Consider the following 25,669-nt stretch of genomic DNA (forward strand, 5'->3'; position numbering starts at 1 on the left):
AGGGGGCAGGGGTCAGGGAGGCAGGGGTCAGGGAGGCAGGGTTCAGGGAGGCAGGGGTAGGGGGAGCTGGTGGGGGAGGCAGAGGTGGGGGACAGGGGTGGGGAGGCAGGGGCAGGGCAGCTGGTGTGCAGGACAGCAGTTGGGAGGCTGGCACATCCGTGGCACCCAGCCTAGTGGTGAGGAGCAAGGCCCAGGGCCCGAAGGCTGGCCAGGGCACCCAACGGCGAGCACCCCCCCCCGCCCCCCACCCCGGACACGCACCTGCAGCTTGCTCTTCCTCTGCAGGAGGCTGTTGTGCAGCAGGTCCCTGTCCCGCACGGAGCCGGCCACCTGCTCCAGGAGCGCCGCGGCCCTGTCGGGGCCAAAGAGGCTCCTCAGCACATCTCTCTTCAGCTGCAGCGCGGTCAGCTGCTCCTTCAAGCGCGAGCTCTCGGCCAGGGCGGCCTAGGAGGAGCAGGGCCCCGTGAGCCTGGCTGCTGGTGCACACACGTCCCTGCACCTGCCCGGATTGGGGGGGGGGCACAGCACGCTGGGAGGCCCTGCGTTTCGGGGTCGGCCTGATTCCTCTCTTGCCCCCCACTCCCATCTCCCCCCCTACACCTGGGCAAGAGCCTCACCTCCCCTCCAGCCATGGCCACCGCCCGGCGACCCTTTACTCAGTGACCCCCACCCCCGACAGCAGTAGGACCACCTCCCGGTGCTCTTTAGGACACACTGAAGGGGCTAGGGGCTTATGGGAGCAGGAGCAGTGGGAATCCAGGAAGGCTCCCCAGAGGAGGTGACAGCGATGGAGTCGTGTTGTGTGGAGCTCACCAGGTGAAGGAGGGACCTAAAGGAGACTTATGGGATGAGTGGCAGGCTCCCGCGCAGCCATAACTCTGCACAGCCCAGGCCCCACCTCCCCCAGGAAGCCTGCCCTGACCACATCCCCAGCCTACACTCACTCTTCCTGCCCCCAAGCCCTGGGCCAAGCCTCAGGGTCCTGCCGATTGGGGTCAGCACCTCTTGCTGCTCTGAGGGCCCAGGTCCCGGGGGCCAAGGGTCTTGTCTTTAGCTGGCCAGAGTCCTTCCGTTTACACCTGTGATGTTACTGAGACGCTGAGCTAGCCACGGGGCTGGGAAGGGAGAGCGGAGACCCCCGCCAGGTAGGGAACCGCGATCGGAGGCAGAAAGTGATCATTTCCCTTAAAGTCTCCACAGAGCCCTGTGGGCATTCGAGGCAGAGCTCAACACTCCCAGTTGGGGAAATCCGAGAAGGCTCCCCAGAGGAGGCAGCTTTGCCAACAGCTGGGACGGCAGAGAGAGTCCCCAGGGGAAGGGCGGCATAATCACAGCTGACACGGCTGGACCGGTGTCACCTCCCCGCATGGGCACGTGGTGTGTGATCGCCACAGACAGGACAAGCCTCCTTATGGAGAGGGTGACCTGTGCTCCCTTTTCAGCAAATCTGGACACGATACCACAGGGGTTAAGAGTTCCGGCTGAGAAGTTGCCATGGTGAGTGTGAATTCCATACTAGTTGGGAAGCCTTGGGTAGTTCCGAGACTCAGTTTCCCCATCCATAAAATAGGCGTAGTCACACCCAACTCACAGAGCTGCATGAGGCTGAAATGAGGTGAGGCCTAAACAGCATTTTACGTGGTCCATGACCCGCGGCCCCCTCAGCTAGGGCCACGCCACCAGTGCTTATGGGTTGAATTGTGCTCCCTGCAAAAAGATGCGAAGTCTTGGCCACCCACCCCTGCCAACTACCTCAGAATGTGACTTTTTTGGAGACAGGGTCTTCACAGAGGTAACCAAGTTGAAATGAGGTCATTAGGGTGGACCCTAATCCATGGCGACCTGGGCGCTTATTAAAGAAGGAAATCTGGGGACACCTGGGAGGCTCAGCAGTTGAGCACCTGCCTTCAGCTCAGGTTGTGACCCCAGGGTCCCGGGATGGAGTCCCGCATCGGGCTCCCCGCAGCGAGCCTGCTTCTCCCTTTGCCTGTGCTCTGCCTCTGTGTGTCTCATGAATAAATAAAGAAAATCTTAAAAAATAAATGAAGGGGGGAATCTGGACCCAGACACACAAGCGCGGGGGGAAGACAGTGTGAAGGCACAAGGAGGGAAGCTGTCCCTGTGACCGCAGAGGCCGAGGTTGGCGTGGCGGGTCTACAGGCCAGTGAACACCAACAAGCACCGGCAAACACCAGGAGCTGGAAGAGGAAGGGAAGCATCCTCCCCTAGAGGCTTCAGAGACAGCACGGCCCCCCGACAGCCTGATTGTGGACTTCCAGTCTCCAGAACCAGGTTCTGTTGCTCTAAGCCACCCAGTTTGAGTCCTTTGTCACAGTCATCCCTGGAAGCGGCTATTTCAGCCATGCCCCACTTTGGGGCCCGGTGCCTCCGTTCTAGAGGAAATTTGCAGGTCCAGAGGCTACTCTGAGGCTGGGTGTAGATGCTGAGCCAAGACAAACAGGGCTGGCAGCTTGAGCCTGGCCCGTGAAATCCATCCTTCCCGGGAAAGGCTGGTGAGTGTAACGCAAGACAGGATCCTGGGCAGCAAACGGCATTTAAACACGGGCAAACCACAGTCCTGCCCACTTTTCTAACACACGAATCCGCAAAACTCCTGCCCTGGGAGTCCTGAGTCACACTCTAGAAAGGCCCAGGTGGGGATCCCTGGGTGGCGCAGCGGTTTGGCGCCTGCCTTTGGCCCAGGGCGTGATCCTGGAGACCCGGGATTGAATCCCACATCGGGCTCCCGGTGCATGGAGCCTGCTTCTCCCTCTGCCTATGTCTCTGCCTCTCTCTCTCTCTCTCAACCTGTGAATATCATAAATAAATAAAAATTAAAAAAAAATTAAAAAAATAGAAAGGCCCAGGTGCTGGTTAGCTTTCTGCCCCAGCGAGAAGAACAGGGTGGAAATGCAATAGGGATCCAGTGGGAAAAGCACTTGCCATGGAGTCAGAGACTTGGGTCAAAGCCAGCCCTGACATCGAGTTACCTTGAGCAATGCCTTCCCCTCTGAGACACCGTTTCCTTAGCCGTCAATTGATGAAAATAAAATTTTTCAGCCTGCTTCACAAACCCGTTCCCAGGACCCAGTGTGACATCAGGAATAAGAGCATAAGATGAGAGTCTAGAGCCCACCATTCTGGTCTCAGCTCTGCCTTTCAAGTGGCCTGAATTTGAACAAACACCCTAACTTCTCTCTGGCTCTGGTCCCTTTTCAGCAAAATGAGGAGGAAAATGATGGAAATGGAGACCAAAATCTGTGTACACAGGTATTCAATGCATACAAATTATGACAAAAAAAAAAAAAAAAAGCTGGAAACAACCTAACTATTGCAAGAATGGAAAACAATATTATGCATCCGCTTACACTGATGACTTTTTGGAAACATTTTACCCTTTTTCCCTAAAATTTGTTTAGTTGAAGTGTAATAGACATGTAACACTACGTTAGTTTAAGATGCACAACATAATGATTCAATACCTGTATGCACCGCGATGTGATCACCACCATAAATCTAGTACCATCTGTCACCATACAAAGTTAGACTTTTTTTTTTCCTTATGACAATGAGAACTTTTAAGATTTACTTTCCTGGCAACTTTCAATACGTCCTATGATATTGACTGTAGTCACCATGCTGGACCTGACATCCCCAGGACTTATTTATTCTAGAACTGAAGTCTGTATCCCTGCAACCCCTATACCCATTTTACCCACCCTGACACCCCATCATCCCACTGGCCACCTCCATTCTGTTCTCTGTTATCTATGAGATTATTTTTTTAGATTCCACATAAAGGCAGGACTGTGTAGGCAGGATCTCTTTCTCTGTTTGACACTATCTCATTTGATATAATGCCCTCGAGGTCCCCCCATGTTACTGTAAGTGGCAAGATTCCATTCTTTTGGGGTTTTTTTGTGGCTGAGTAGCATTCCATTATATACATATGATGTGTTATATATATATATATATATATATATATATATATATATATATATATTATCCTCTTTTATCCATTCATCCATCAGTGGACACCTGGGTTGTTTCCAGGCCTTGGCTATTGTAAATATTGATGCAACGAATGTGGAGGTGCCAATAGCTTTTCAAATGAATATTCTTGTTTTCTTTGGATAAATACCCGGAAGCGGACTTGCTGAATCATACAGTAGCTCTATTTTTAATTTTTTTGAAGAACTTTCATACTGGCTTTCCACAGTGGCCACACCAGTTTATATCCCCACCAACAGTGCACCAGGGTTCCCTTTTCTCCACATCCTCACCGATGCTTGCTATTTCTTGTCATTTGATGCTAGCCATTCTGACAGTTGTGACAGGTGCGAGGTCGTATCTCATTGTGGTTTCCATTTGCACTTCCCAGATGATGAGCCACATTGAGCATCTTTTCACGTGCCAGTTGGCCATCTGGATGTTTTCTTTGGAAAAACGTCTATCCAGATCCTCTACCCAAAGTTTCTGCTGAAAAATCTGCCTAGAGCCTCATGGAGGTTCCCTTCTATGTAACACATTATCCTTCTCGTGTTACTTTTAAGATTCTTTATTTTTAACTTTTGACATTTGAATGATAATGTGTCTTGGTATGGGCCACCTGGGGTTCATCTTATTTGGACTCTCTGTGCTTCCTGGACCTGGATGCCGGTTTCCTCCCCCAGGTTAGGGAAGTGTTCAGTCTTTATTCTTCAGGTACGTTTTCTGCCACCCTTTCTCTCTCTTCTCCTGGGACATCTATCATGCAAACGTTATTCTGTTTGAGGTTGTCTCCTAGGGGCCTTAAGCTATTTTCATTTTTAAAATTAATTCTTTTTGGGGGGCACCTCTGTGGCTCAGTGGTTGAGCGTCTGCCTTCAGCTCAGGTCATGATCACGGGGTCCCGGGATGGAGTCCCTCATCGGGTTCCCCGTGGGGAGCCTGCTTCTCCCTCTGCCCATGTCTCTGCCTTTCTCTGTGTCTCTCATGAATAAATGAATAAAATAGTTTAAAATTTTTTAAATAAATTTATTTTTTCTTTTTGACACTCAAGTATGTTCCACTGCCCAGTCTTCCAGATCAGTGATCCCTTCTTCTGCTGCATCTAGTCTGCTTTTGAACCCTCTCATGTATTTTTCATTTCAGTCCTTGTATTCTCCAGTTCTGTGACTTCTGTTTGGTACTTTCTTGTATTTTCTATTTTTGGTTGAAGTTCTTGCTGTGTTCACTCCTTCATCTCCCAAGATCAGTGAGCATCTTTAGGACCATGACTTGGGACTCTTTATCGGGTATATGGCTTATTTCCATTTCATTTCTGAGGTTTTATCTTGCTCTCTCATTTGGAACATATTCTTCTGCTTCCTCGTTTTGCTTGGATCCCTGCATATGTTTCTATGTTTTAGGCAAAGCAGTCATCTCTCTCAGTCTTGAAGGAGTGGCCTTGTGTGGGACATAAAGCTTATTGTCCAACCCTGACCTTGCTCTTGATTGTCTCTGGAACCTTTGTGCTGGTCTAAGCAGCCTGTTTTGTTCTTTTTTTTTTTTTTTTTGTCTGTTTGTTTGTTTGTTTGTTTGTTTGTTTTTTTAAGTAAGCTTTGTGCTCAATGTGGGGCTCGAACTCATGATCCTGAGCTCAAGTGTGGCATGCTCTGCTGAATGAGTCAGCCAGGCACCACCAGCCTGATTTATTTGTAATAGCTCCAGTTGTTAAGGGAGTACCAAGACCTCCCAGCATGCCAGAAGAAGGGATCGATTGGCTCCCAGTTTCAGGCTGATTAGAAGCCAGACCCTCGGGCAACAACTTTTATGCAAATATATATAGTTCTGCAGAATCACAATTGTAAACCTTGCTGGTCTCCAGGCCAGGTGATTTGGAGGCATTCTCTGCACAACAGGTGCAAACATTGGGGCCCCAGAGGAGTGTCTAAGGTCATCTCTGGGAGATGTCAGCAAGCCATAGCAAGGCCAAGGGATGGTGCAAAGATGTTGTATCTCACCCTATGTTCTCTGACTGCACCTCTACAGGCCCCTCAGTAGGTGGCAAAAACTGAAGTCTGCTCCTGAGGCTGAAGCTCCAGGACAAGCAAAGAGGATTTTTTTTTTCACTGAAAGACTAAAGGTATGTCTCAATCTTCTGTCTGGGCAGGGCCCCAGGATCTGCCTCCCAAAATCTGCCTCTCTGATTGTTAGAGTCCTGGGGGACCCAGGAACGTAAGCCCTCACCCCTACCCCCAGCCACCCCAACTAGGAGATCAAGGGGCTTCCCTTGTGTGAACGGCAAGCACTCACCAGCTTTACAAGGCGGCAGGAAAGCACAGGGCTGGGGTGTATGCACTGGTGCTAGCGAGGCAGAAGGAGAGTGCAAATGGCACCTGCCCCTAAGATGAGCAAATGAATCTCCTTCATATATAGTCCGGGGGCTTTTTGAACTGCTGCTATCACCTTGGTCCCTGGAGCAAGTGTGTTTGTGCGCAAGACTTTAGGAAAAGCATCTCAGTGCCCTACAGCCCTTTGCGTTTCCTGGACACAAGCCCCATTGGTTTTCCAAATGAGATGTTTTGGGGATTTACCTTCCCCCACGTATGCCTCAGGGGTTGGGGTGCTTGATGTGGGGCACAAACCTCTTGTTCCTCCATCAGAAGCTCCAGATTGGAGATCCTTCCTGACTGTGGGTTGCTGCGCTAGGAGTTGAGGTTTTTGGCCAGATGCTGTCTCTGCCTCTCCTTCTCATGTCAGTGATGCCCTTTGACCATCAGATATGAGGCAGCTGCACAGTGAGTTTTCAGGGCATTTTCAAACGGAGGTTATTCCATGTGTAGCTGTAGATTCAGCATGTCCACAGGAGGAGGGGAAGTTCAGGATCTTTCTATGCTGTCATCCTGGACCATCTCTCTGAACCATTTTAAATGACGCCAAGAAAAAGCTCAGATGCACCAACTAAAAGTATCCTGATGCTCAACAGTATAGCATGATCCCAAATACGCAAAAGTTGTTAATTAATGAATGAAGGCTTCTGTCTATTGGTGACCATATTGCACAGAAATGACTAGATGGATTTTCATCAGACCTAAAGGGTATATATTTTGGATTGTCTGACCTAACAGTGATTTTAGTGACACACAGAAAAGTCACTTTTGGGAGCCCTGAGGAGTCCCTCAGAAGGATGGACAGTCATCTTTCAGAACATGGAAGAAAGAAGCCCCCAGGACCCTCAGAAAGAAAAGCTATGCCCCACAGTTGAAGAACTGGACAGAGAAAACCAATTCTTATGCCAGCATGAGCCCCAAGTGGAAAATCATGAGAACAGATGCTCCAAAATGCAGGCACCACTCTGTGGCTCAGTAGCGTGTTTAAGGGTGAGGACCCCCAAGAAATACCAAGTCAGGTAGAAAATATGATGTGTCCCCTGACATGTTAACAGTGGTCCTACGGCTTGTGACATATTGGACGCATTTTGTTTCCTTCTCCACAAATCTTTACATCCCCAAGCAGGCATGACCTTTATAACCAGAGTGAAAATTAATACAGAACAAGGCTTATATCTCATACTCTTTTGTGCCTCCTCCCATTCAGGGTGTCTTAGAATCCCTGGACCTGAAAGTATTTTCTGGGCTTCAGAGCTGCAAATACCATAAGGCAGTATTGATGGGCTAATCAGAGCTGCCACGCTGATGGACATTTGTGGTAGACACCACTGTCCACTCACCCAACACGCATTCCTCCTTCCTGGTCACCAAACCCAGCACTGTGTTTAGATGGCCTCTCAGTTAGTGGTGTTGAAATACATTTCTAGGCTCAAGGTGGGGCTCTTTCACCCTGGATGCCAAGGCAGCAAAGTGAAACTCCCAGATAAGTTTTGAGTTCCCATAAATGCTCTGCTTGACCAGAAACACAGTATATATAGCCTGCGATCCCCAAATGTCAAGCCAGCTCTGGACCTTCTCTCCCCCCAAACAAGGCTGACTGACCAACAGCCAATCAGATATTTTCTGTCTTTCCTTGTTCTTTATTCTTTATCTTATTAAACCTTCCTGCCATCTGCCCCATTTTGCAGTTCTCCAAAAGGAGGCTGTCCACTCGTGAAGTGTTAAATAACGTTTGTTTGTATCATCTAAATTGTCTTCTTTGGGACGCCTGGGTGGCTAAGTGGTTGAGCCTCTGCCTTTGGCTTAGGGTGTGATCCCGGGTCCTGGGATCGAGTTCCGCACTGAGCTCGCCGCAGGGAGCCTGCTTCTCCCTCTGCCTGTGTCTCTGCCTCCCTCTCTCTGTGTGTCTCTCATGAATAAGTTAATAAACTATTTAAAAAATTAAAAAAAATACATTGTCTTCTTTAAACACATTTTAAGGGGATGCCTGGGTGGCTTAGCAGTTGAGCATCTGCCTTCGGCCCAGGGTGTGATCCTGGAGTCTTGGGATTGAGTCCCGCATCGGCTCCCCGCATAGAGCCTGCTTCTCCCTCTGCCTGTGTCTCTGCCTCTCTCTGTGTCTCTCATGAATAAATAAATAAAATCTTTTTTAAAAAATAAAAAATAAACACATTTTAATATAGGGTTATGTCTGAAATTGGTAAAACCAGTCTTGGCAGTCCCATCATCCTCAGCCAGTGATTGGTCCAGGGACAGTCATGTGCCCAGCTGAGCAGAAAAAATGCAAGCCCCACTGGGGCTTCTGGGAAAGAGGGTCTGCCTCCCTGTTGGAAATGATGAATAGAGAAACCCTTTTGCCCCCTTGCTGTTCCTTCTGGAACAAGATGTTCCTCAGGTGAAGATGCAAGCTTGCTGTGTGGCAAGCCATCTTAGGGCCAGGAAGGGAGATATAGCTTAGGGCTTGGAAGAGTCTGGGTTCTAGAAGATACTGTTGAGCTATCAAGCCATCCCTGGAACCACCTAAAAGCCTCTGAGTTTTAAGTTACCATTGGTCAGAATTTCCGTCACTTGTCACCTGCATCCTAATTGATACACACACAGGAAAGGGAATGGCCTCACATGCTCTCCCTCAGGTCTGCTGGTGCTTCCACCAGAGGACCAACTGCAGGAGGATCTTGAAGGGAAGGGGTGTGGGAGGGTCAGTACACAGTCCTGGGGTCATACCAGGTACCAGACTTTGCCTTCTTCCCAAGAATTGAGGATGACCTTTGTCACTGATAACATTTACTGGGCAGACTTGGGACTTTCCAGGTAGGGTGCAATGAGCTCTACCCACGTACCCGGAGGCCCTTCCCTAGAAGGGACTTTCCCTAGAAGCCCGGCTACCATGTCATGCCTGGCTGGTGGCCTCCCTCCTCCCCCCTGCACACTGGTCAGCCCTCCTGGCAGGACCACGGTTACCTCGATCTGGGGCAGGAAGGTGTGGATGGAGGGCAGGTCTGGCAGGCTGGCAGTGACATCCAGGAGCCTCTGGGCCAGGGTCCTCCATATCTGCAGGTCCTGCAGAGGCCGCTGGAAGCGCTGCCACAGCTCCACCCCCGTGGCATTGCGCAGCCTGGTGCTCTTCCCCTTCATGCTGCGAGGGCCATGGAGGGGAGAAACCGAGACAGGAAAGTGTGGCGTCAGTCCAGAACAGAGGTCTCTCCCGGGACCCCGGGGGGATCCCAGCCTACACTGTTCCCACGGTGGACTCTCCCCCGTCCACAGGCTGCTGGGAGTGGCTATGGGGCCTCAGAGGTCTACACCTCTGGAGAAAAGTACATTGGAAGCAGCCCAGCCTCACGACCAGAGAGCCTCGAACCTTGGAGAAGGAATCATGCAGCCCCTAGCCTGGTACTGCCTACCCCCAGACACCTCGCAGAAGCTAATGCAAAATCCCTTCCTGAGTAAGAGACCATCATCCTAGGCCCAAATCATTTCTAGAAATAATCTTCCAAATACAATAGCCAGTCAGAGTGAGCGAGCACATAAAAGCTCAATAGGAGAAGCTAGAGGGAAGGGGGAGGCCCCTCGGCTCCCCGTGCACAGGTCACGGCCCTGCTACCACTTTAGCACCCCTGCAGGGGATCCAGGTCCCTGCTCTCTGGTACAGATGCACAAGCAAGGGGGGGGGGGGGTGGCTCTGAGTTCATCCTAAAGGAACCTCTGCATCAAGCAGAGGGATGAGAGGTGCTCTGGATACGGGGACATTTGTGCTGTGTTCCCAGCACCTCTGAGGCTCACGTAGCACAAGTTGCTCCAGACTGCAAAGATACAGTGTTCAGCTCCAGGGAGGGCAGACATTTGATCTACTGACATTTGCAGGGCTAGGAACTGGAGCCCCTGTTCTGCTGAGCCCATGGGCGGAGGGGGACAGAGAGGTTGCTCTGAAGACAGGCTCAGACGCTGTGTGGGCACCATCTGCAGGGAGGGGGACGGCGTCTGTCTGTTGAAAAGCCCTCCCTTTGGGCCATTGCTTGGTGGACGCCTCCCCTGTGCTAGGCCACACAGAGACTGGATGGAAATGGGTGAATGAGCCACTCAGCACGGAACAAGCCAAGTCTAATCCTCTTTCTGGAAGCAGAATGCCAGTGGCTGAGGAGTGCAAGAATGACCAGGTTGCAAGAGAAAGCCAGCACACCTGGTGGTGGCACCCTCGATGTCAGAAGACCCCTCGAGCGTGAGGTCCGAGGCATGCCCAGGGGCTCCCCTCCCTCAGCCGGCCCGGGTACCTCTGGAACTCCTGGAGAGCAGCGACCACGCTGTCGGAGAGCGGCTGCAGGTCATGGGGGAAGGCGACGAGCTCCTTCAGCTGCGCCTGCAGCCGGGCCACCCGGGGCTCTTCGGCGGCCAGGGCCGTACGCGTCGCCTGTGGCACACAGACCAAACCAGAGGGGCGTGGGAGGTTCAGTGACGGGGCGATGAGCACAGCAGGTAGGGGTGCACGAGCCTGGGAGAAGACTCACCCAGGGCAGGGGCCGGGGTCCCCGGAAGCTCAGCCCCTGCTCTCCTGTTCTGTGCCCCGAACTTGGCATTTGCTGCCACCAAGCTGGTTTTTCAGGTATCACCACTGACCTCAGCGTTAAGAGTCATGAGTCCTCATGACACCTCACTGAATGCTCTGGGGTCCCATTCATTAAAGTTGCACAGACACCCTAAGAAGTAACTCTCCGTGTCCCCACTGCATACCCAAGGAAGCTCCGGCTAGGAGTTATCTGACGGTTGCGGAGCAAGTGAACAGTGGACCTGACGTGGGAGCTGGGCCTTCTGGCTCTAACACTGCAGCACTAAAGGGAAACGACAGTCTAAAGAGGCCCCGTGAAGCCGGTTAGCATCCTGGCAGGACGAGGGCATTTAGTTCCCCTGAGCCCTCTGGAACTGCTCCACTCACTGGGCTGCACATCCCGGCACAAGACAGGGCCTGCTCCTGCTGTGCTGGGAAGTGCGGGGGGAGCGGGGGGGGGGGGGGGGTGACTTTGACCTTGACTCTCGCTGGGCCCATGTTCAGTAGAAGAGATGGGGTAGCGGAAAGTGCTGGGCTCTGGAAACCTTCTCGACCCCTTCACCGCTGGGCAACCTTGGGCTCTTCCCTCATTGGCAAAGGGGGGCCACCCCCATACCCAGGTACTGGGCACAGAGCAGGAGAGCAGCTGTGCCCCTCCCCAGGCGCCCCACATGCAACTTCATGCCTCGGGGCAGATCCTCCATCCACGGGGACCGGAGGCAGCTCCAGCCAGGCTCAGTCTTGGGTGAACCACAAGTGAACTGGGATGGGACCAGGGTGGGGCTCAAGGGAGCAGGCTCAGATAGAGGGACTGTAGGCAGCAGCTGGGGGAAGGAGGGAACACTGGATAGGCAGCAGGACGTGGAATCTTCCCCGGGCAGCCTTATTCATCCTCATAAACTACTCTTGTCCATACTTAATCGTTAAGCACACGCAACGAAATCTGCACAAGTTTTTGTAGAAGATGGAGAAGACACAGTTGGGGTGTATGAATCAGCAGTTTCCACACCATTCAGGAAGAAGCCCCAGGGAGGCTGGCCAGCCTGCAGGCAGGAGAGACGTGGCTGGCACGGGGCAGGGGTCTGCAGTGAGGAGCAGCCTCGTGGGTGCCTCGGGAGAAAGGCCTGTCCAGCCCACAGGACGGTCAGGAGTCACTATGGGGCCAGAAAGGTCACAGAAACGTCAGGGGAGCAGGGAGGGACCAGCATGGGAGGCTGCTGCCCGAGGCCGGCCTGGCTAAGAGCTGCCCCTCTCTGGACACAGCTGCCTTCACCCCGAAATAAGAGGGGGCACTCCTGGCCCTGCTGTGCACTCCATACCCATGACGTGGGCATCTTTAGTTTCTGCATTGCTGGGATGCCCGGGAGGGGACCGTGGGCAGCGGCTGTGGCCGACTCTGGGTTAACCACGAAACCACTCTGATCTCAACCCTCGCCACTAGAAGTCTCCCTGGCGTGGATGAATGGCGCTGCCCTGCTCCACGTGGGGACGCCACCCCCCACTCCCGGCCCCCGTTCTCGGTGAGGGAGGGTTTGGGATGAGAAGGTCACAGCCAGACTGAGCTCCAGCGCCCTTGTTCCTGGTCCTCGCCTCTCACTGTGCTAGTTTTCTAAAACTGGGAGCCTGAGCTGGCGCAGAAGCACGTGCTCTTGAGTCAGGCTGCCCCGGTTCGAGTTCAAGTCCCTGCCTCCACCTGGAGGGTGCATAACCACAGGCGGGTCTCAAACTCTTGAGTGCCTCAGTTTCCCCATCTGTAAAAGGCGGTGCCCCCCGACCCCCTGCTGCCCCTGGCAGAGGTTTGTACAGCTCTCAGCACTTTCCCGTGTCAGTTTGGAAGATGAACACGATGCTCTTTCAGCTGGGGTCCTCGCACAACCTGCTTCTGTGGGGCTGGCCTGTTTCTTCAAAGAGGGAACAGTCCAAATCTCCTTCTCAGTGCAAGCGAGGATTAGTGCACTCTACCCTTCCGTTGCTCTGCAGGGCCAAAGCCCGTCGGGCTGCCTCGCAGCCACACACCTGGCCTCATCCCTCTCCGAGGCCGGGTGGGAGCAAGTCAGGCCTGCCTGTTCTTACTATAGAACACGTAATCGGTGCAAACAGCCCCGGTGTGAATGCTGCTTTCAGAACAAAAGTCTATAGTGATAAATTCCAGACTTCCCTTTCATTGACTTCATTTAGTCGTGACTTGCTGGTCATTGAGGCCACGCTGGAATCGGGTGGGGCAGAGAGTTCTTAGGAATGTGGTCGGCCTCCTGCCTCAGGAGAGGCTTCCTGAAACGCAGCTGGCCACAGGCAGGTGGCTGATGTGATGGGGCAGTGGCAGGGCTTCCTAGGCCGGGCCCCGTCCCCCGCCCCGAGTTTATATTCTTTGACCTTTATCCCATATCTTGTGGGAAAAGCCAATACTCTGGGAGCCCCAACCTTGGCAGGTGCCATGCTGAGCACATCTGAAGCTCCCACATGTTCATTCCTGCTCTGCATACAACTGAGGTTTAAAGCCCTTCTCCCAAGGCCGCCCAGTTAGCCTGGAGGAGAGAAAGCAGGACCTGCACCCAGGCAGCCTGACCGGAAAGCCCCCGCCCTTGGCTCCTGCACTCCCCACCTCCACCTGTGCCGGGGCAGACAGTCCTAAAGAGGGAGCAGGTCCCTGTGCGCAAAGTTGGTTGCTGCAGTGGAATCTGGTCTACTAGGAGGCTCAGGGAGCCCTAAGGACTATGCGCCTTGTTTCGACCCACACGAAAATATTTTTGCATCTGGGCAAGCATAAGAAGGAAGACAAAAAATAGAACAACAATGCAGAGTGGAGGTGGGATCTGGGCAGCGTTTCTTTTAGACATTTCCCCTAATGGTACGGACATAGAGCTACCCCACTGAGTTAATAAGTAAAGATAGGAGTGGGGGAGGGTGTCAATCCTTATTTAAAAATCTCTCTGTCCATAGGTCAGACCTCCTGAGCATACACGTGGGTGGGAGGAAGGCAAATATGCTCCGACCACACATGGTGTCCGGGTGGGAACCCACCCCACCCTCGCAGGGTGGGCATGGTCCGCTTGCTCTCCCCAGAACCCCATCATCTCTACACTATACAACTTTCCCTCTGACCTAACTCTTCTTGTTCTGGGCTCAGGAAGTCCACCCCACATCCCACCACTGGGCAAGGGAATGGCAGGCTCCAAGCCAATCCACCTCTGGTCTTATTTACCCACTGACTCATCGTGTGATCCTGGGGATGTTGTTGTGGGGTGAGGGGGCAGGGGGATGGTGAAATCTCTCCAGGTCTCAGTCTCCTCATCTGGAAAATGGGAACAAACACCCAGTTTGTATACTACACCCAGGGAACTCAGGTTACCAAAGATCCAGGAAAACCAGAGGGAGTGTGCCTAAGGCTCAGCTTGGTTCTCCCTGCAGCCAAAGGAGCTCCACGTGGCGATGCCCCGAGGCCCCATGAGGCCCCAGGGCACCCGGAAGGTCCACGTCTTAGCCAAAGCCTGCTTACCGAGTAGAGCCTCCAGCGGGCCACCAGCTCCTCCTCCGTCCCCGCCTTCTCTGCGGGCTCCAGGCCCTCCTCGGCCAGCCTCCGGAGGTCCTTCTTGAACTCTGCGAGCTCAGCCTCCAGCTGCTGCCGCTGCTGCTCACAGGCGCCCATGGACCTGAGCAGGCCTTGCAGCCGCCCCTCCTCTTCCTCCCAGAGGACCCGCAGCTTCTCCAGAACTCTCCGCATGTCCTCCAGCTCCCTGGTGATCTTCTCCGCACCCAAAGGAGAGGTGTTCTGGAGCACGCCCACAGCCTGTTCCTCCAACCTCCTCAAGGACTTCTCACCCCAGGGAAAATCCTCGGCGATGTCCTAAAGGGGGCAGAGGGGGGATGGAGAGACACGGGAGGGGAGAGAGAAAACATGTATTACCTTTTCCAGAGCCTGTGGGGATGTCATAGCCTTCCACTCACCCAGATTCCCTGGTTAGGGTCCAAGGTGCCCTTCCAAGGGGTGGACTGTCTGCCTTGGTAGCGTTCACTCGCGACACAAGGACAGAATTCCCTTTCCCGGGTCATTTATGCCCATTTGATTAAGTCAAGGAGAAAAATCTCTGGCTTTAACCTCCTCTGATACTTGTTGATCTTCCTTTTTAACAAAGAAAGAGGCGGCCTCAGGCTTGGAGCCTTTGGCTCACAGAAGTATGGAGCCAGATAGAACCTACTGATTCTGTTTGGTTCCATTATATTTTTTTATTTTTAATTTTTTTTAATTTTTTTAAATTTATTTTTTATTGGTGTTCAATTTGCCAACATATAGAATAACACCCAGTGCTCATCCCGTCAAGTGTCTCCCTCAGTGCCCCTCACCCAGTCACCCCCACTCCCCACCCACCTCTCCTTCCATCACCCCTAGTTCGTTTCCCAGAGTTAGGAGTCTTTCATGTTCTGTCTCCCTTTCTGATATTCCCCACTCATTTTTTCTCCTTTCCCCTTTATTCCCTTTCACAAGATTTTATTTATTTATGCATGAGAGACATAGAGAGAGAGAGGCACAGAGACACAGGCAGAGGGAGAAGCAGGCTCCATGCAGGGAGCCCGACATGGGACTCGATCCCGGGTCTCCAGGATCACGCCCTGAGCTGAAGGCGGCACTAAACCCCTGAGCCACAGCACCGGGGCTGCCCGGTTTCATTATATTTATTTGGAAGGTTATCTACTAATTATGAGTGAGTGCTGGTTTTGCATTCATGACAATGACATCAATTTTCCCTTCAAAGAAAACACTCAATTTGCTTTTAATTACAAACAAATTCATATAAACGCCTTTGAAACTATTTTATTTGCAAATGCTTTCAAAATATTTTACTATTTTATCGAAGTGTCACTGCATGGAGTGAAGTACATAGATCTTAAACATTACTGTCCAAATGGTTTTGAGAAATATTCATGCATATGCAGTCCACATTGTTATCAAAATGTAGAGCATTTCTAATATCCCAAAAGCTTCTAGAACTCCACATGTCTGAAATCATAAAATATATTTGCTTTTGAAAGTGGTTTCTTTCAGCTTAACATCCTTTAGATTTTTCCATGCTGTCATAGATAGCAGTACTTTGTCCCTTTTTTGTCAGTAGAATTTATCCATCCATCCATCCATCCATCCATCCATCCATCTCTCCTGTTCCACGATATGTTTATCCAGTACTCTGCTGATTAAAGTCTGAGCTGCCTTCAGTTTGGGACTATCACAAAGAAGGTCTGATGAACATTATTATACTAGTCATGTAAGATTTTTTTGGTCATTGTTCACTGGTTTTTTTTAAAAAAATAAATCACCTTAAGTACAAATATTAAATAAATGGTACAGGTGCCGTATATCTGCGGCAAAACTTATAAAGTGGTCCTAGAATTACTGAAGGTAATCTAACACTCCCTTTATAGAGGAAGTCAGAAGCTCATTGGAGGTCACAAGCATTTAGGAAGGCCAGGGCGGACCACGCTTCTCCCCACTGTAGACCTGATTGCTGCACCAGGGCTCCTTACCCACAGCACTACTGACATCTGTAGTCGGATAACCCTGGAGGGAGCTGTCCGGTGGGTCTCTGGCCCCCATCCATTAGATGCCAGTTGCATCTCCACCGCCCAACTGTAACAACCAAAAGATGCCTCCAGACATTTCCAGAAGTCCCCTATTTGAGACCCCTTGGTCCAGACCATGCTGCTGTGGCCTTGGGTTTCCAAATGCCTTGCTGGCTCAGAGACTTCCAGAAAGCAGCCAAGGCCCCAAACATATCGCCCCAGATCCCATGCTTCTCCATATGTGGGGTCCATGTGCCATGGATTTTGTGTCTCCCGGGGCTCCCAGCACATCCTATTAGATAAACAACACAGAACGCCCATATTCGAGCGTTTCCTCAGTGGGCCCCCGTGATGGAGAAGCAGCCGAGTTTACCTGCAGCATGCAGAGACGGTGCTTGGTGGACAGTTTGCAGCTCCGCCCCAGGCAGCTGCTCACCTTCTCCATCACGGCTTTCAGCCACAGCTGGAACTCGTCCACACCCGCCTGGAAATGCTCGTGCTCCTGCGTCACCTGTTCCAGCAGATCCACTCTGGCCTGTGGGAGGGGAAGAGAGTCATCACTTATGCAGGTCCCCAGCCCAGGCTGCTTCAAGGAAGGCCTGCCTCCGTGTGTGTGTGTGTGTGTGTGTGTGTGTGTGTGTGTGTGTGTGTGTTTATGGGGTGTGAGCTGAGGTCAACCCTCTGTCCTTTCGCTGAAGATCAAGAAGTCCCAGATGCCCTTCTCTACCTTATTAGCAGTAAACCAAGAGACTCTTGGTCAAAGCCTGTCCACACTGGGCTTGTCAACTATACGGCTGGCTTTTTTTCCTGCCACGTCCAGGGAATGGCACTCAAGACAGGGGCGTTGTAACAATTCCTGCTACGCAACACTATCATTGGAGCACTCACCACAGTGCCAGGACTGCTTAAGGAACTTCATGTGCATGATCATCTCATGGAGCTCTCCTGACCACCCCATCAGCTGATACCATTCTTATCCTGGTTTGACAGATAGGGAAACTGAGGCACCAAGCGGTGGACCAAGATCTCGTGGGTAGGAAAGCACTGAGATTCAAATCCAGAAGGCCAGATTGGGCCAGCAGCATTAGTGGCCCAAGACTCCAGCAGTGTCTTCAGGGCACACAAATAAACAGCAGGCAGCCCCCATCTCCTCACAGGGACAGCGCTGTTGCCAGTGTAGGCTGCAGTCACCTCACTTTTTAGACAATCCCACTCTTGTCCTAACCAAGCAGGGACAAGATGGTGTCCTGAGGGCAGCTGTCATCTGGGAAATAGCAGTGTCTCTGCTATAAGACCTCTGTTCCCAGGGACTCTGTGTCTCAAACACACCCCTGATCACAGCCCCATTTCTCTAAAGCCTTCCATGGCTCCCCACTGCCCACAGGCCCAGATCTCAGTGTCCAGGGCAGGACCCCACGATGTGGCTGTGGCCCTGCGGTCAACACCCTGGGCTTGGAAGCCCACAGCCCATGACCTGAACCCTGGTCTGCCTCATGCCTGAGTCTCCCCATCTATCCATGTGGTTAATAGTCATTCCCACCAATTTGGGGTGCAGTGAGATCCAATCAGTCAGAGCTCACACAACCCCAGAACCACGCTGGGCAGCTATTCAGCAATTGATCCCTGTGAGCCTTTGATTATCGTCGCTCGCTCTCTCCTGTGCTCCTGGCATATCCAACCAAGCAGGACGGGGCAAGCAGGCAGCTCGGCCTGGATACACTGACCCTGCCTCCTCTCTGACCCAGCCTGCTGCCCCAGGCTCAATGAACGGCCTTCCCTCTGTCCTGTGCTTCCCTCCAGGCTTTGCTCACACCTTGTCCAAGGGCTCCCTACACACCACGCTGCCCCTGGTCGACTTCCTCCCCAGGGCCCGCAGGGTGGCTCTATGAATGAACGCGGCCCTAAATGGCAGGAAGAAATCACATGGAGAGTGGCCAAGAGAGGGAAGTTCTTAAGGAAAGTCAACAAGATGGGAAGAGGGGATTTCCTTTTAATAAGCACCCACCACACGCCTGGAACGTGACGAGCACGATCATACTTTGCCATCACGATGATGCCAAGCCTGCCCCATTATGCAGATGTCCAGGCTGATGTTGGGAGGTCACGTAATTCTTCAAGGGCCTTATAGGCAAGATGTAAATGGCAAGTGCCTGGCTCCCAAAGTCACTGTCCTAATCCAGAGGTGTGCTGACTAGACAGTGAATGATGCGGACTTTTTATCTGCCCTGTGGTATCTGTGGTGGCAGCCGGCTCCGTGCTACTTACATGGTGGTTCACAGCTGCCAGAAGCAAACATGTAAAGCAAGCTTGCATTCTGGTAAAACTCAAACGTGGACACTGAAATGTGAATTTTGCAACGTTTCCACATGTCCTGAAAGATTCTGCTGTTGATTTTCCTCCCTTTAAGCCATATGAAATCAGGAGATGGGGTGGATGGGGCCCCCAGGCCCTAGTTTGCTGGCCTCGGCTCTTAGCCTGGAGCAGGCCATGTCCGGAAGGGCGCTGACCCTCGACAAAACCAAGTCAAAAGTTCTCAAATGGGAAGTAGGGACAGATACATGGATTCACAAAACTTCCCTGTGTCAATGTGTCTTCCCCGGCCGGTGAGAAAGTCCTCAATAAACCCGAAAATACCAATGCATTCTTTTAGACCTTTCCAACAACCATGACAAGGAGGAGAAAATATCCTCACGTGAGAGATGGGGAAACTAAGGCTCAGGACCAAGTCTTTTGGCGAAGAGCTGGCTGCCTAAGGGATTGAGGCTCGGAGCAGCAACAGCAGCACACAGCAGGTGCCTGAATTTGAAACGTGGACCAGGAGACAGGGGCCGCCTCCTTCATGCTTCGCCTGCTGGTTCCCCCTCCCCGCATCCACCAACACCCTCCCAGAGCTCCCCCCATCCACAGGCAAGCCTCATTTATGAAATAAAGTGGGTCAGGAATAACAAGCAGAGAATACGAGCTGGGCCCCGGGTTGACGCTGATGGTGATAAATGTCATAGCGAGGCGAAGCCTCTCCCCTGAACATGCTGGCCGGAGGCCCTGTGTGTGAGCAATGAGGTGCTGGCCCTGGACGAAGCCAGAGTCAGTAAAAGCCTCCACGATCCACGATGCAGGCGCTCGGAGCACAGCGCGGCCGAGCAGGGCAGGCGTCCAGGCGAGCTCTGGGCCAGGCATAACGAGCACAGAGCACAATTCAGCCACGGCCGGGCAGCCACGGTGCAGGATGACAGCGGTGACAAATGGGGGAGTCCTCCACCTTCCCTCATCAGACCAAACAATTAAACCGTCTGTGGCGGGCAGAGCCGTCGGGAATGTCAAAACCCAACCAATTAACAAGGGCGGCGAGGATTTATGCCTCTGCAAGCCTGCGCCAACGGCCTGGATCCATGGCCCAGATGCCAGACAGACACGCCGCCCGGGGAGGAGGAGGAGGAGGCTGCTGTGTGCCTGGCCCTCCACAAAATGTGAATTAAAAAACTCATAATAAACAAGCAGGACCCCACTGGCAACCAGCCTGCTCTGTTCTTGTGTCTCAAGATCTGGAGTGGACGGCGCGCTATTGCTCGCTCCCGGGCCTGGTCCCAGGACCTCCCTCCCTTCAGGGGCAGGGGGAGGTGGGGTGGTCGCAAAGGCCACAGTCCAGAGGTGGCCTCCACAGTGCCTCCCTGCTCCTGTCCCCCTCAACCCCAGGGGCTTTGCTAATGAACATATCGGAAGTCAAAAATGGATTTTCAGAGGATGGAAACACTGGCCTGCTCACTAGCTTGAGAGACGCTGAAGTGGACTCTCATTGGTGAAAGTCAAGGTACCACACAGATAATGTCTGCTGCAGACTGAGTGGTATGCCCCGGATCCATAGATTGATGGTATTTGGAGGTGGGGCCTTGGAGAGGTCATTAGGGTCACGTGAGGTCATGAGAGTGGGGTCCCCATGTTGGGATCGGTGCCCTTATAAAGAGAGTCAGCAGAGAGCCCACTGTTCCCCTCTCTCCGCTACGAGAGCAAGAAGGCAGCCAGCAACCAGCCAAGGGAAGGCCCCTCACCAGGAGCTGAATCTGTCAGCACCTTGATCTTGGACTTCCCAGCCTACGAAACGGTGAGAAATACATTTCTGCCGTGCGAGCCCTCCGGTCCAGGGTGATCGGTTATGGCAGGCGGAGCCGACCGAGACAGCACCACGGAGACCCACCCTGAGAACAGGCCTGGATCCCTGGATTCCTACGCGGCCCTCATCCTGTCCCTGGGCTGGGGGCACTTCAGTGGCCCGCCTCAGGATGCCTCTCTTACCCGCCTCACGGAGCCTCTCATGCCAGGTGAGGCCTTGGTCGAATGTCCAAGGCGGGGGACCAGGAGGCATGTGGACCGCGGGACATGCAGCATCCCCACCTTGCTTAGGCTAGAGCTGGGGCAGTTTCCTGTTGTCTAGGGCTGGAAGGCTGGGCTGTGCCCCTGGGGGTTCCTTGGGGGGCAGGGGCTATATCCCATTTTACCAATGAGGACCCTGGGGTTAGGAGTTAAATATCTTACTAAGGACAACACCAAAGTTGGATTTTCTCGGTTGCTTCTCAGTCCTTCTGAAGGCCATGCCCCCCTCTGGAATCTGATGGAAGCTATGGCTCCTGTCCCCGGGAAAAGGCGCTCATACAAGCTTGCATATGATTTCAGAGGACTTGCAGCCCTGCCTGGCCCCTCTCCGGCCCGCACCTCTGGTCTGCCACAACCCTCCTGGGGGAGACAAAAAGCAGCTCCGGGGCTCCCCAGGCCCTCCCCGTCCACAGGCAGACAAGACTCCCTGTGAGTAGCGACAGAGTCCCAAACCTCTGGTGGCCAGGAAGAGAAAATCCAAGTGTCCGTGAGCTTCGGCCACAAGCTGGAAAAGCCAAACGGAATTTACTCCTCTAGGCAGGATCAGGTCACCCTGCAAACACCAGTGCCCATTTCTGAACTGACCCGCACACCTGGGGACTCCAAGGGCCTCCACCCAGGGGGAGACAGCTTCCAGCCCCACCCCGTCCTTCCCTGCCCGAGCCCCCGCGCTCCTGCACCCCAGACCCTGCTCGCGACCTCTGCCCCCTGGGAACTCCTGGGAGCACCGTGCTCCCTCCTCCAGGGGCTCCAAGCCTCCCACTTACAACTGCCTTCCTCCTTCTCAGCGTGACCCGCAGAAGCACAGGGGTGGGACCTGAAGCACCAGTGAGGATAGAGCCTCTCTACCTCGAGAGTCACCTAGAACTTCTGGATCTTTCTACTGGGACAGTGGTGTCTGCCACTTAGATGTTTTAAGTCTGCAGAATGGGCCCGTCAAATCTTCTCTATCTACCCCAGGAGAAGGCTGGGAGGACCCAGTGAGGTCAAAGACACAAAGGGACTAAGGAAAGATAGAAGCTGCCAAGAAGAATTGTGATTTCTATGATTTGTGGGTTTTTTTGGATCCAGTGAGAGAAGAGTCCCCGGAGTGACCCTGAGAATCTCTGAGGTGATCATGTCCACATGTAGGCCAGGAAGGGCACTCACCCAGTGCCCCAGGCATGTCCCCTCCACACACGCACACACATGTATGCACACACGTGTACACACATGCAAATACACACAGGTCTAACTACTTTCCATTTCCTGTCCTCAGCACGCCGCACAGAAGGCTCTCTGCTGATTGACACGAACACCTGTTTCCTGTAAAGTCACAACTGGGAGGCCACGGGGGCAGACACCTCCTCTGCCGGGGCCCCAGAGGCAGCTCTAGAGAGAGAACCACCGCCCTTGCCACTCGGGACTTGGTGAGCGCCAACTGGCTACACATGCAAGAGCCACACTCCCTGCTCTTCTTGCTTGTCCATCCTGGCCCTTGCACAGCTACCCCACAACCCCCTGTCCCTGCCCTCTGGGGCCTCAGGAATTGAGTGCCTCCAAGCTGAAGGGTGAGGCCCTCATTTATTCAATGCACAGCTCCGAGCACCCGCTGTGTGTTAAACTTTACTGCGGTTGCTATTTATTCCCCCTGCCATTGAGAGTAGAGAGGTTCTTTAGGTAGGGAGGCCTCCTGCCAGGCTCCAAGGGGCTCACCTGTGAACCCATTCAGTCCTCAACCTGCTCGAAGGTAGGGTGGGCTGCCCCAAGGCCACACAGCTAGGAAGCAGCGGAGCCTGGCTTAAAATAAACCCAGGTCCCTACACAAGCATGCAGGGACCGGAGTCCTTTTTTTTTCTCCCTTCTTTTATTAGGATTTAATTTATTCATGAGAGAAACAGAGAGAGGCAGAGGGAGAAGCAGGCTCCCTGTGGGGAGCCCTAAGTCAGGCTCCATCCCAGGACCCGGGATCACAACCTGAGCCAAAGGCAGACGCTCAACCACTGAGCCACCCAGGCGTCCCTATTAGTATATTTTAAAGAGACTCTAATTGTTTTTCTTTCCTTGTGTAAATGTTTCCCTCCTCCCAGATTTGGGCTCTGTCCGCAAGCATCCTGAGTATACACATCATTTACAGTCTCCATCAGATTGTTCAGGCAGCTGAAGTTCCAGAGTCTGACACTGCCGTCCGCTGCGTCTCCTGACGTGGTGGATCGTTTCCCTGGGGCCTCTGTAGTTTTGAGCTGTGAGCTGGCCCCAAGCAGGACTCTATCTGCAGACCACTACCTCCCCCCACCCCCGTGATTGGGGCCTGAACCTCTGAGGGGCCTGAGCCTGCTTCAGCCAGCCTCCCCACCCCGGAATTCACCTGCTTGGCTTCACAGTCATGTCAGTGTGTGGGCTCAGGAGTTCCCACGTCCAAACTTGAACCCCAAGCCAAAATTATGCGAGAGGCCCCTGGCCCCGTACTCTGAAGGGTGATTATGTTTTCATTCATTTGGGTTTTGTTTTATCCCAGAGCCCCAGCTGAAACCTGGACTTCCTTTCTTGTGTTTGCACATGGGGAGATTTTTCTAGTTCACCCTCAAGGGTTCTCACATTTTGCTGCTGCCTCTGCTTCCTCTGGGCCCAAAGTCTTACTTCCTTCTCCAGCCTGAGCACTAACCCCAGGAAAACCTCAGGCGCACCTGTGAGTTTAGCAATCTAGAACATCTTTGCTTGTGGTCCACACGGTGTCTCCTACCTTGGTGTCTGCACACACGGGTCTGCATTTAAGCGACGCCTGTTAAATTCTGTGCAGTATTTTTGGTTGTCTGAAATGGAAGGGTATCCGGGCTTTCTAGCCTGTCATATTGCCAGGTCCTTTCTGATTACAATTTAAGGACAACAATCCTAAAATGCACAGGGATATGGGAATGCATCAGAAGAACAGGACTCTAGGGATGCCTCGGTGGCTCAGTGGTTGAGCACCTGCCTCTGGCTCAGGGCCTGATCCTGGGGTCCTGGGATCGAGTCCCATATTGGGCTCCCCACAGGGAGCCTGCTTCTCCCCCTCCCTGTGTCTCTGCCTCTCTATCTCTCATGAATAAATAAATATAATCTTTAAATAAATAAATTTACTAATGACTGGGGCAGCTCAGCCAGTTCAGTGTCTGTTTTCGGCTCAGGTCATGATCCCAGGGTCCTGTGTTCAAGCCCCACATTAGGCTCCCTGCTCAGGGGGGGAGCCTGCTTCTCCCTCTATCCTTCCCTCTGATCATTCTATCTCCCTCTCTCTCAAATAAATACATAAAATCTTTAAAAAAATAAATCTATACTAATAATTGAAATTGGTAACTCTATGGACTGGTTAAAACCCAAGCCTATATGGACTCTGCACTCAGTGGGAAGTCTACTTGAGATTCTCTCTCTCTCCCTCTCCTTCTGCCCCTCCCCCTGCTTCTAGGCTCTCAACAAATAAGTAAGTAAATAAGTAAATAAACAAAGTCTTAAAAAAAAATCAAGGTGTGGGGATGGAGACAAAGAATGGGCAGAAGGATTGGAGGAAGGTCCAAAGAGAGCAGAGGAGGAAGGGTGGAGGGTGGTAGGAGGGAGGGACCGGGGAAGAGGAGATGAGCCAAGCATCTTGGCAAGACTGAGCATCCTAGTGCATCAGGCAGTGTACACAGCGTACATATGCTAAGCACCACACGTGTGCACGGCCCTGGGTGGCACTGGGTGTATGGATGGTACATCACAGGCTGTTGGGTGGGTGGAGGCAGAGGGGTGGGTGGCTGAGTAGATGGAAGGCAGGGTTGTGGCAGTTAGGCGGTGGGTGGGTGCGTGCATGGACAGTGGTGACAGGCAGATAGGGAGTGAGCAGGTGGTGAAGGGGGGACAGGGGATAGGTAGCAGACTGCAGTCACCTTAATGAGCAGGCGGTGGGTTGATGGGTAGTTGGAGGAGCGTGTGGATGCAGGAGAGGGAGATTAAGTGGTTGTGTAGACGAATGTGAGGCTGGCTAGGCTGGTGGGAGACGGCTGGATGAGTAGGATGACAGAGGGATGGGAGGGTGGGTACACAGAGAGAGGGCTGGGGGGTAAGGAAGGGTGGGGGTGGGGGATAGCGAATGGCAGACTGGGCCATTTGGTGGGGAGACAGGTGAGTGGGGAGGAAGGTGGGCAGGTGGACACGTGGTGGTGGCCGGGGGGTCAGCAGGAATTCGGTGAGTCGATGGCGAGTACACAGGGGATCGATGTCTAGGGAGCAAAAGGGTGGCTGCATGGGGAGACAGAGGCAGGTAAGTAGGCGCAGGGGTGAGGAATGAGTCCACCACCGCATCTCACGCACCTGAGCTTTGGCCTTCACGGCACTGTACTCAGCCTTCATCCTCTTCTGGGCATCCTCGTCCACACTGGGGTCCCCGATCCTGTTGAACAGGGAAGCCGCCTCCTCCAGCAGCCGGTCAAGGAGCACCGCCTCGTTGCCCACGTTGTGCAGCAGCACCTGGGCATGGCTCAGCTGCCACTGCTTCTCTTTCAGGCCCAGCTGCAGCTCCGCGGGGACTTCCAGCACCTCCAGCATCTTCTGGAACCAGCGGTAGAACTCATCCCGAGCCAGCAGATACTCGCTCCAGTGCAGCCACACCCACTCGATGCGGCTGTGGACAGAGAGCACGGGCCGTGAGCCCCCTGCCCACCTGGCCCCGGTGCCAGGGGCACAATGACACCGTCTCGGGGCCTCACAGTCACCTGGGCGGCAGTATCTGGGGGCTTGTCACCGCTCAGCAGGGCCGAAAGCTGGGGGCCCGTGAGTGGGTCCCAGAGGGGCCCGGAGCTTGCTGCATCTCCCTGCCTCCTGGCCCACCTCAGTTTCCCCATCTGTTATATGGAGA

General features: G+C 53.2%; 1 protein-coding gene across 2 annotated transcripts in view; it reads right to left on the bottom strand.

Moving 5' to 3' along the window:
* Positions 1–25,669, bottom strand: part of SYNE3 (spectrin repeat containing nuclear envelope family member 3) — a 94,188-nt gene that overhangs the window by 23,760 nt on the left and 44,759 nt on the right. For both annotated transcript variants that reach the window (XM_072762240.1, XM_072762241.1), the window contains exons 4-9: positions 25,126–25,435; positions 16,823–16,984; positions 14,393–14,740; positions 10,625–10,761; positions 9,315–9,489; positions 262–444 (exon numbers count right to left, since the gene is read on the bottom strand). In XM_072762240.1, the coding sequence (XP_072618341.1) occupies positions 262–444; positions 9,315–9,489; positions 10,625–10,761; positions 14,393–14,740; positions 16,823–16,984; positions 25,126–25,435 (1,315 nt within the window). The remainder of the gene's footprint in view (positions 1–261; positions 445–9,314; positions 9,490–10,624; positions 10,762–14,392; positions 14,741–16,822; positions 16,985–25,125; positions 25,436–25,669) is intronic.

This window comes from Vulpes vulpes, chromosome 6, assembly GCF_048418805.1.
Source record: "Vulpes vulpes isolate BD-2025 chromosome 6, VulVul3, whole genome shotgun sequence".
Classification (NCBI taxonomy): domain Eukaryota; kingdom Metazoa; phylum Chordata; class Mammalia; order Carnivora; family Canidae; genus Vulpes; species Vulpes vulpes.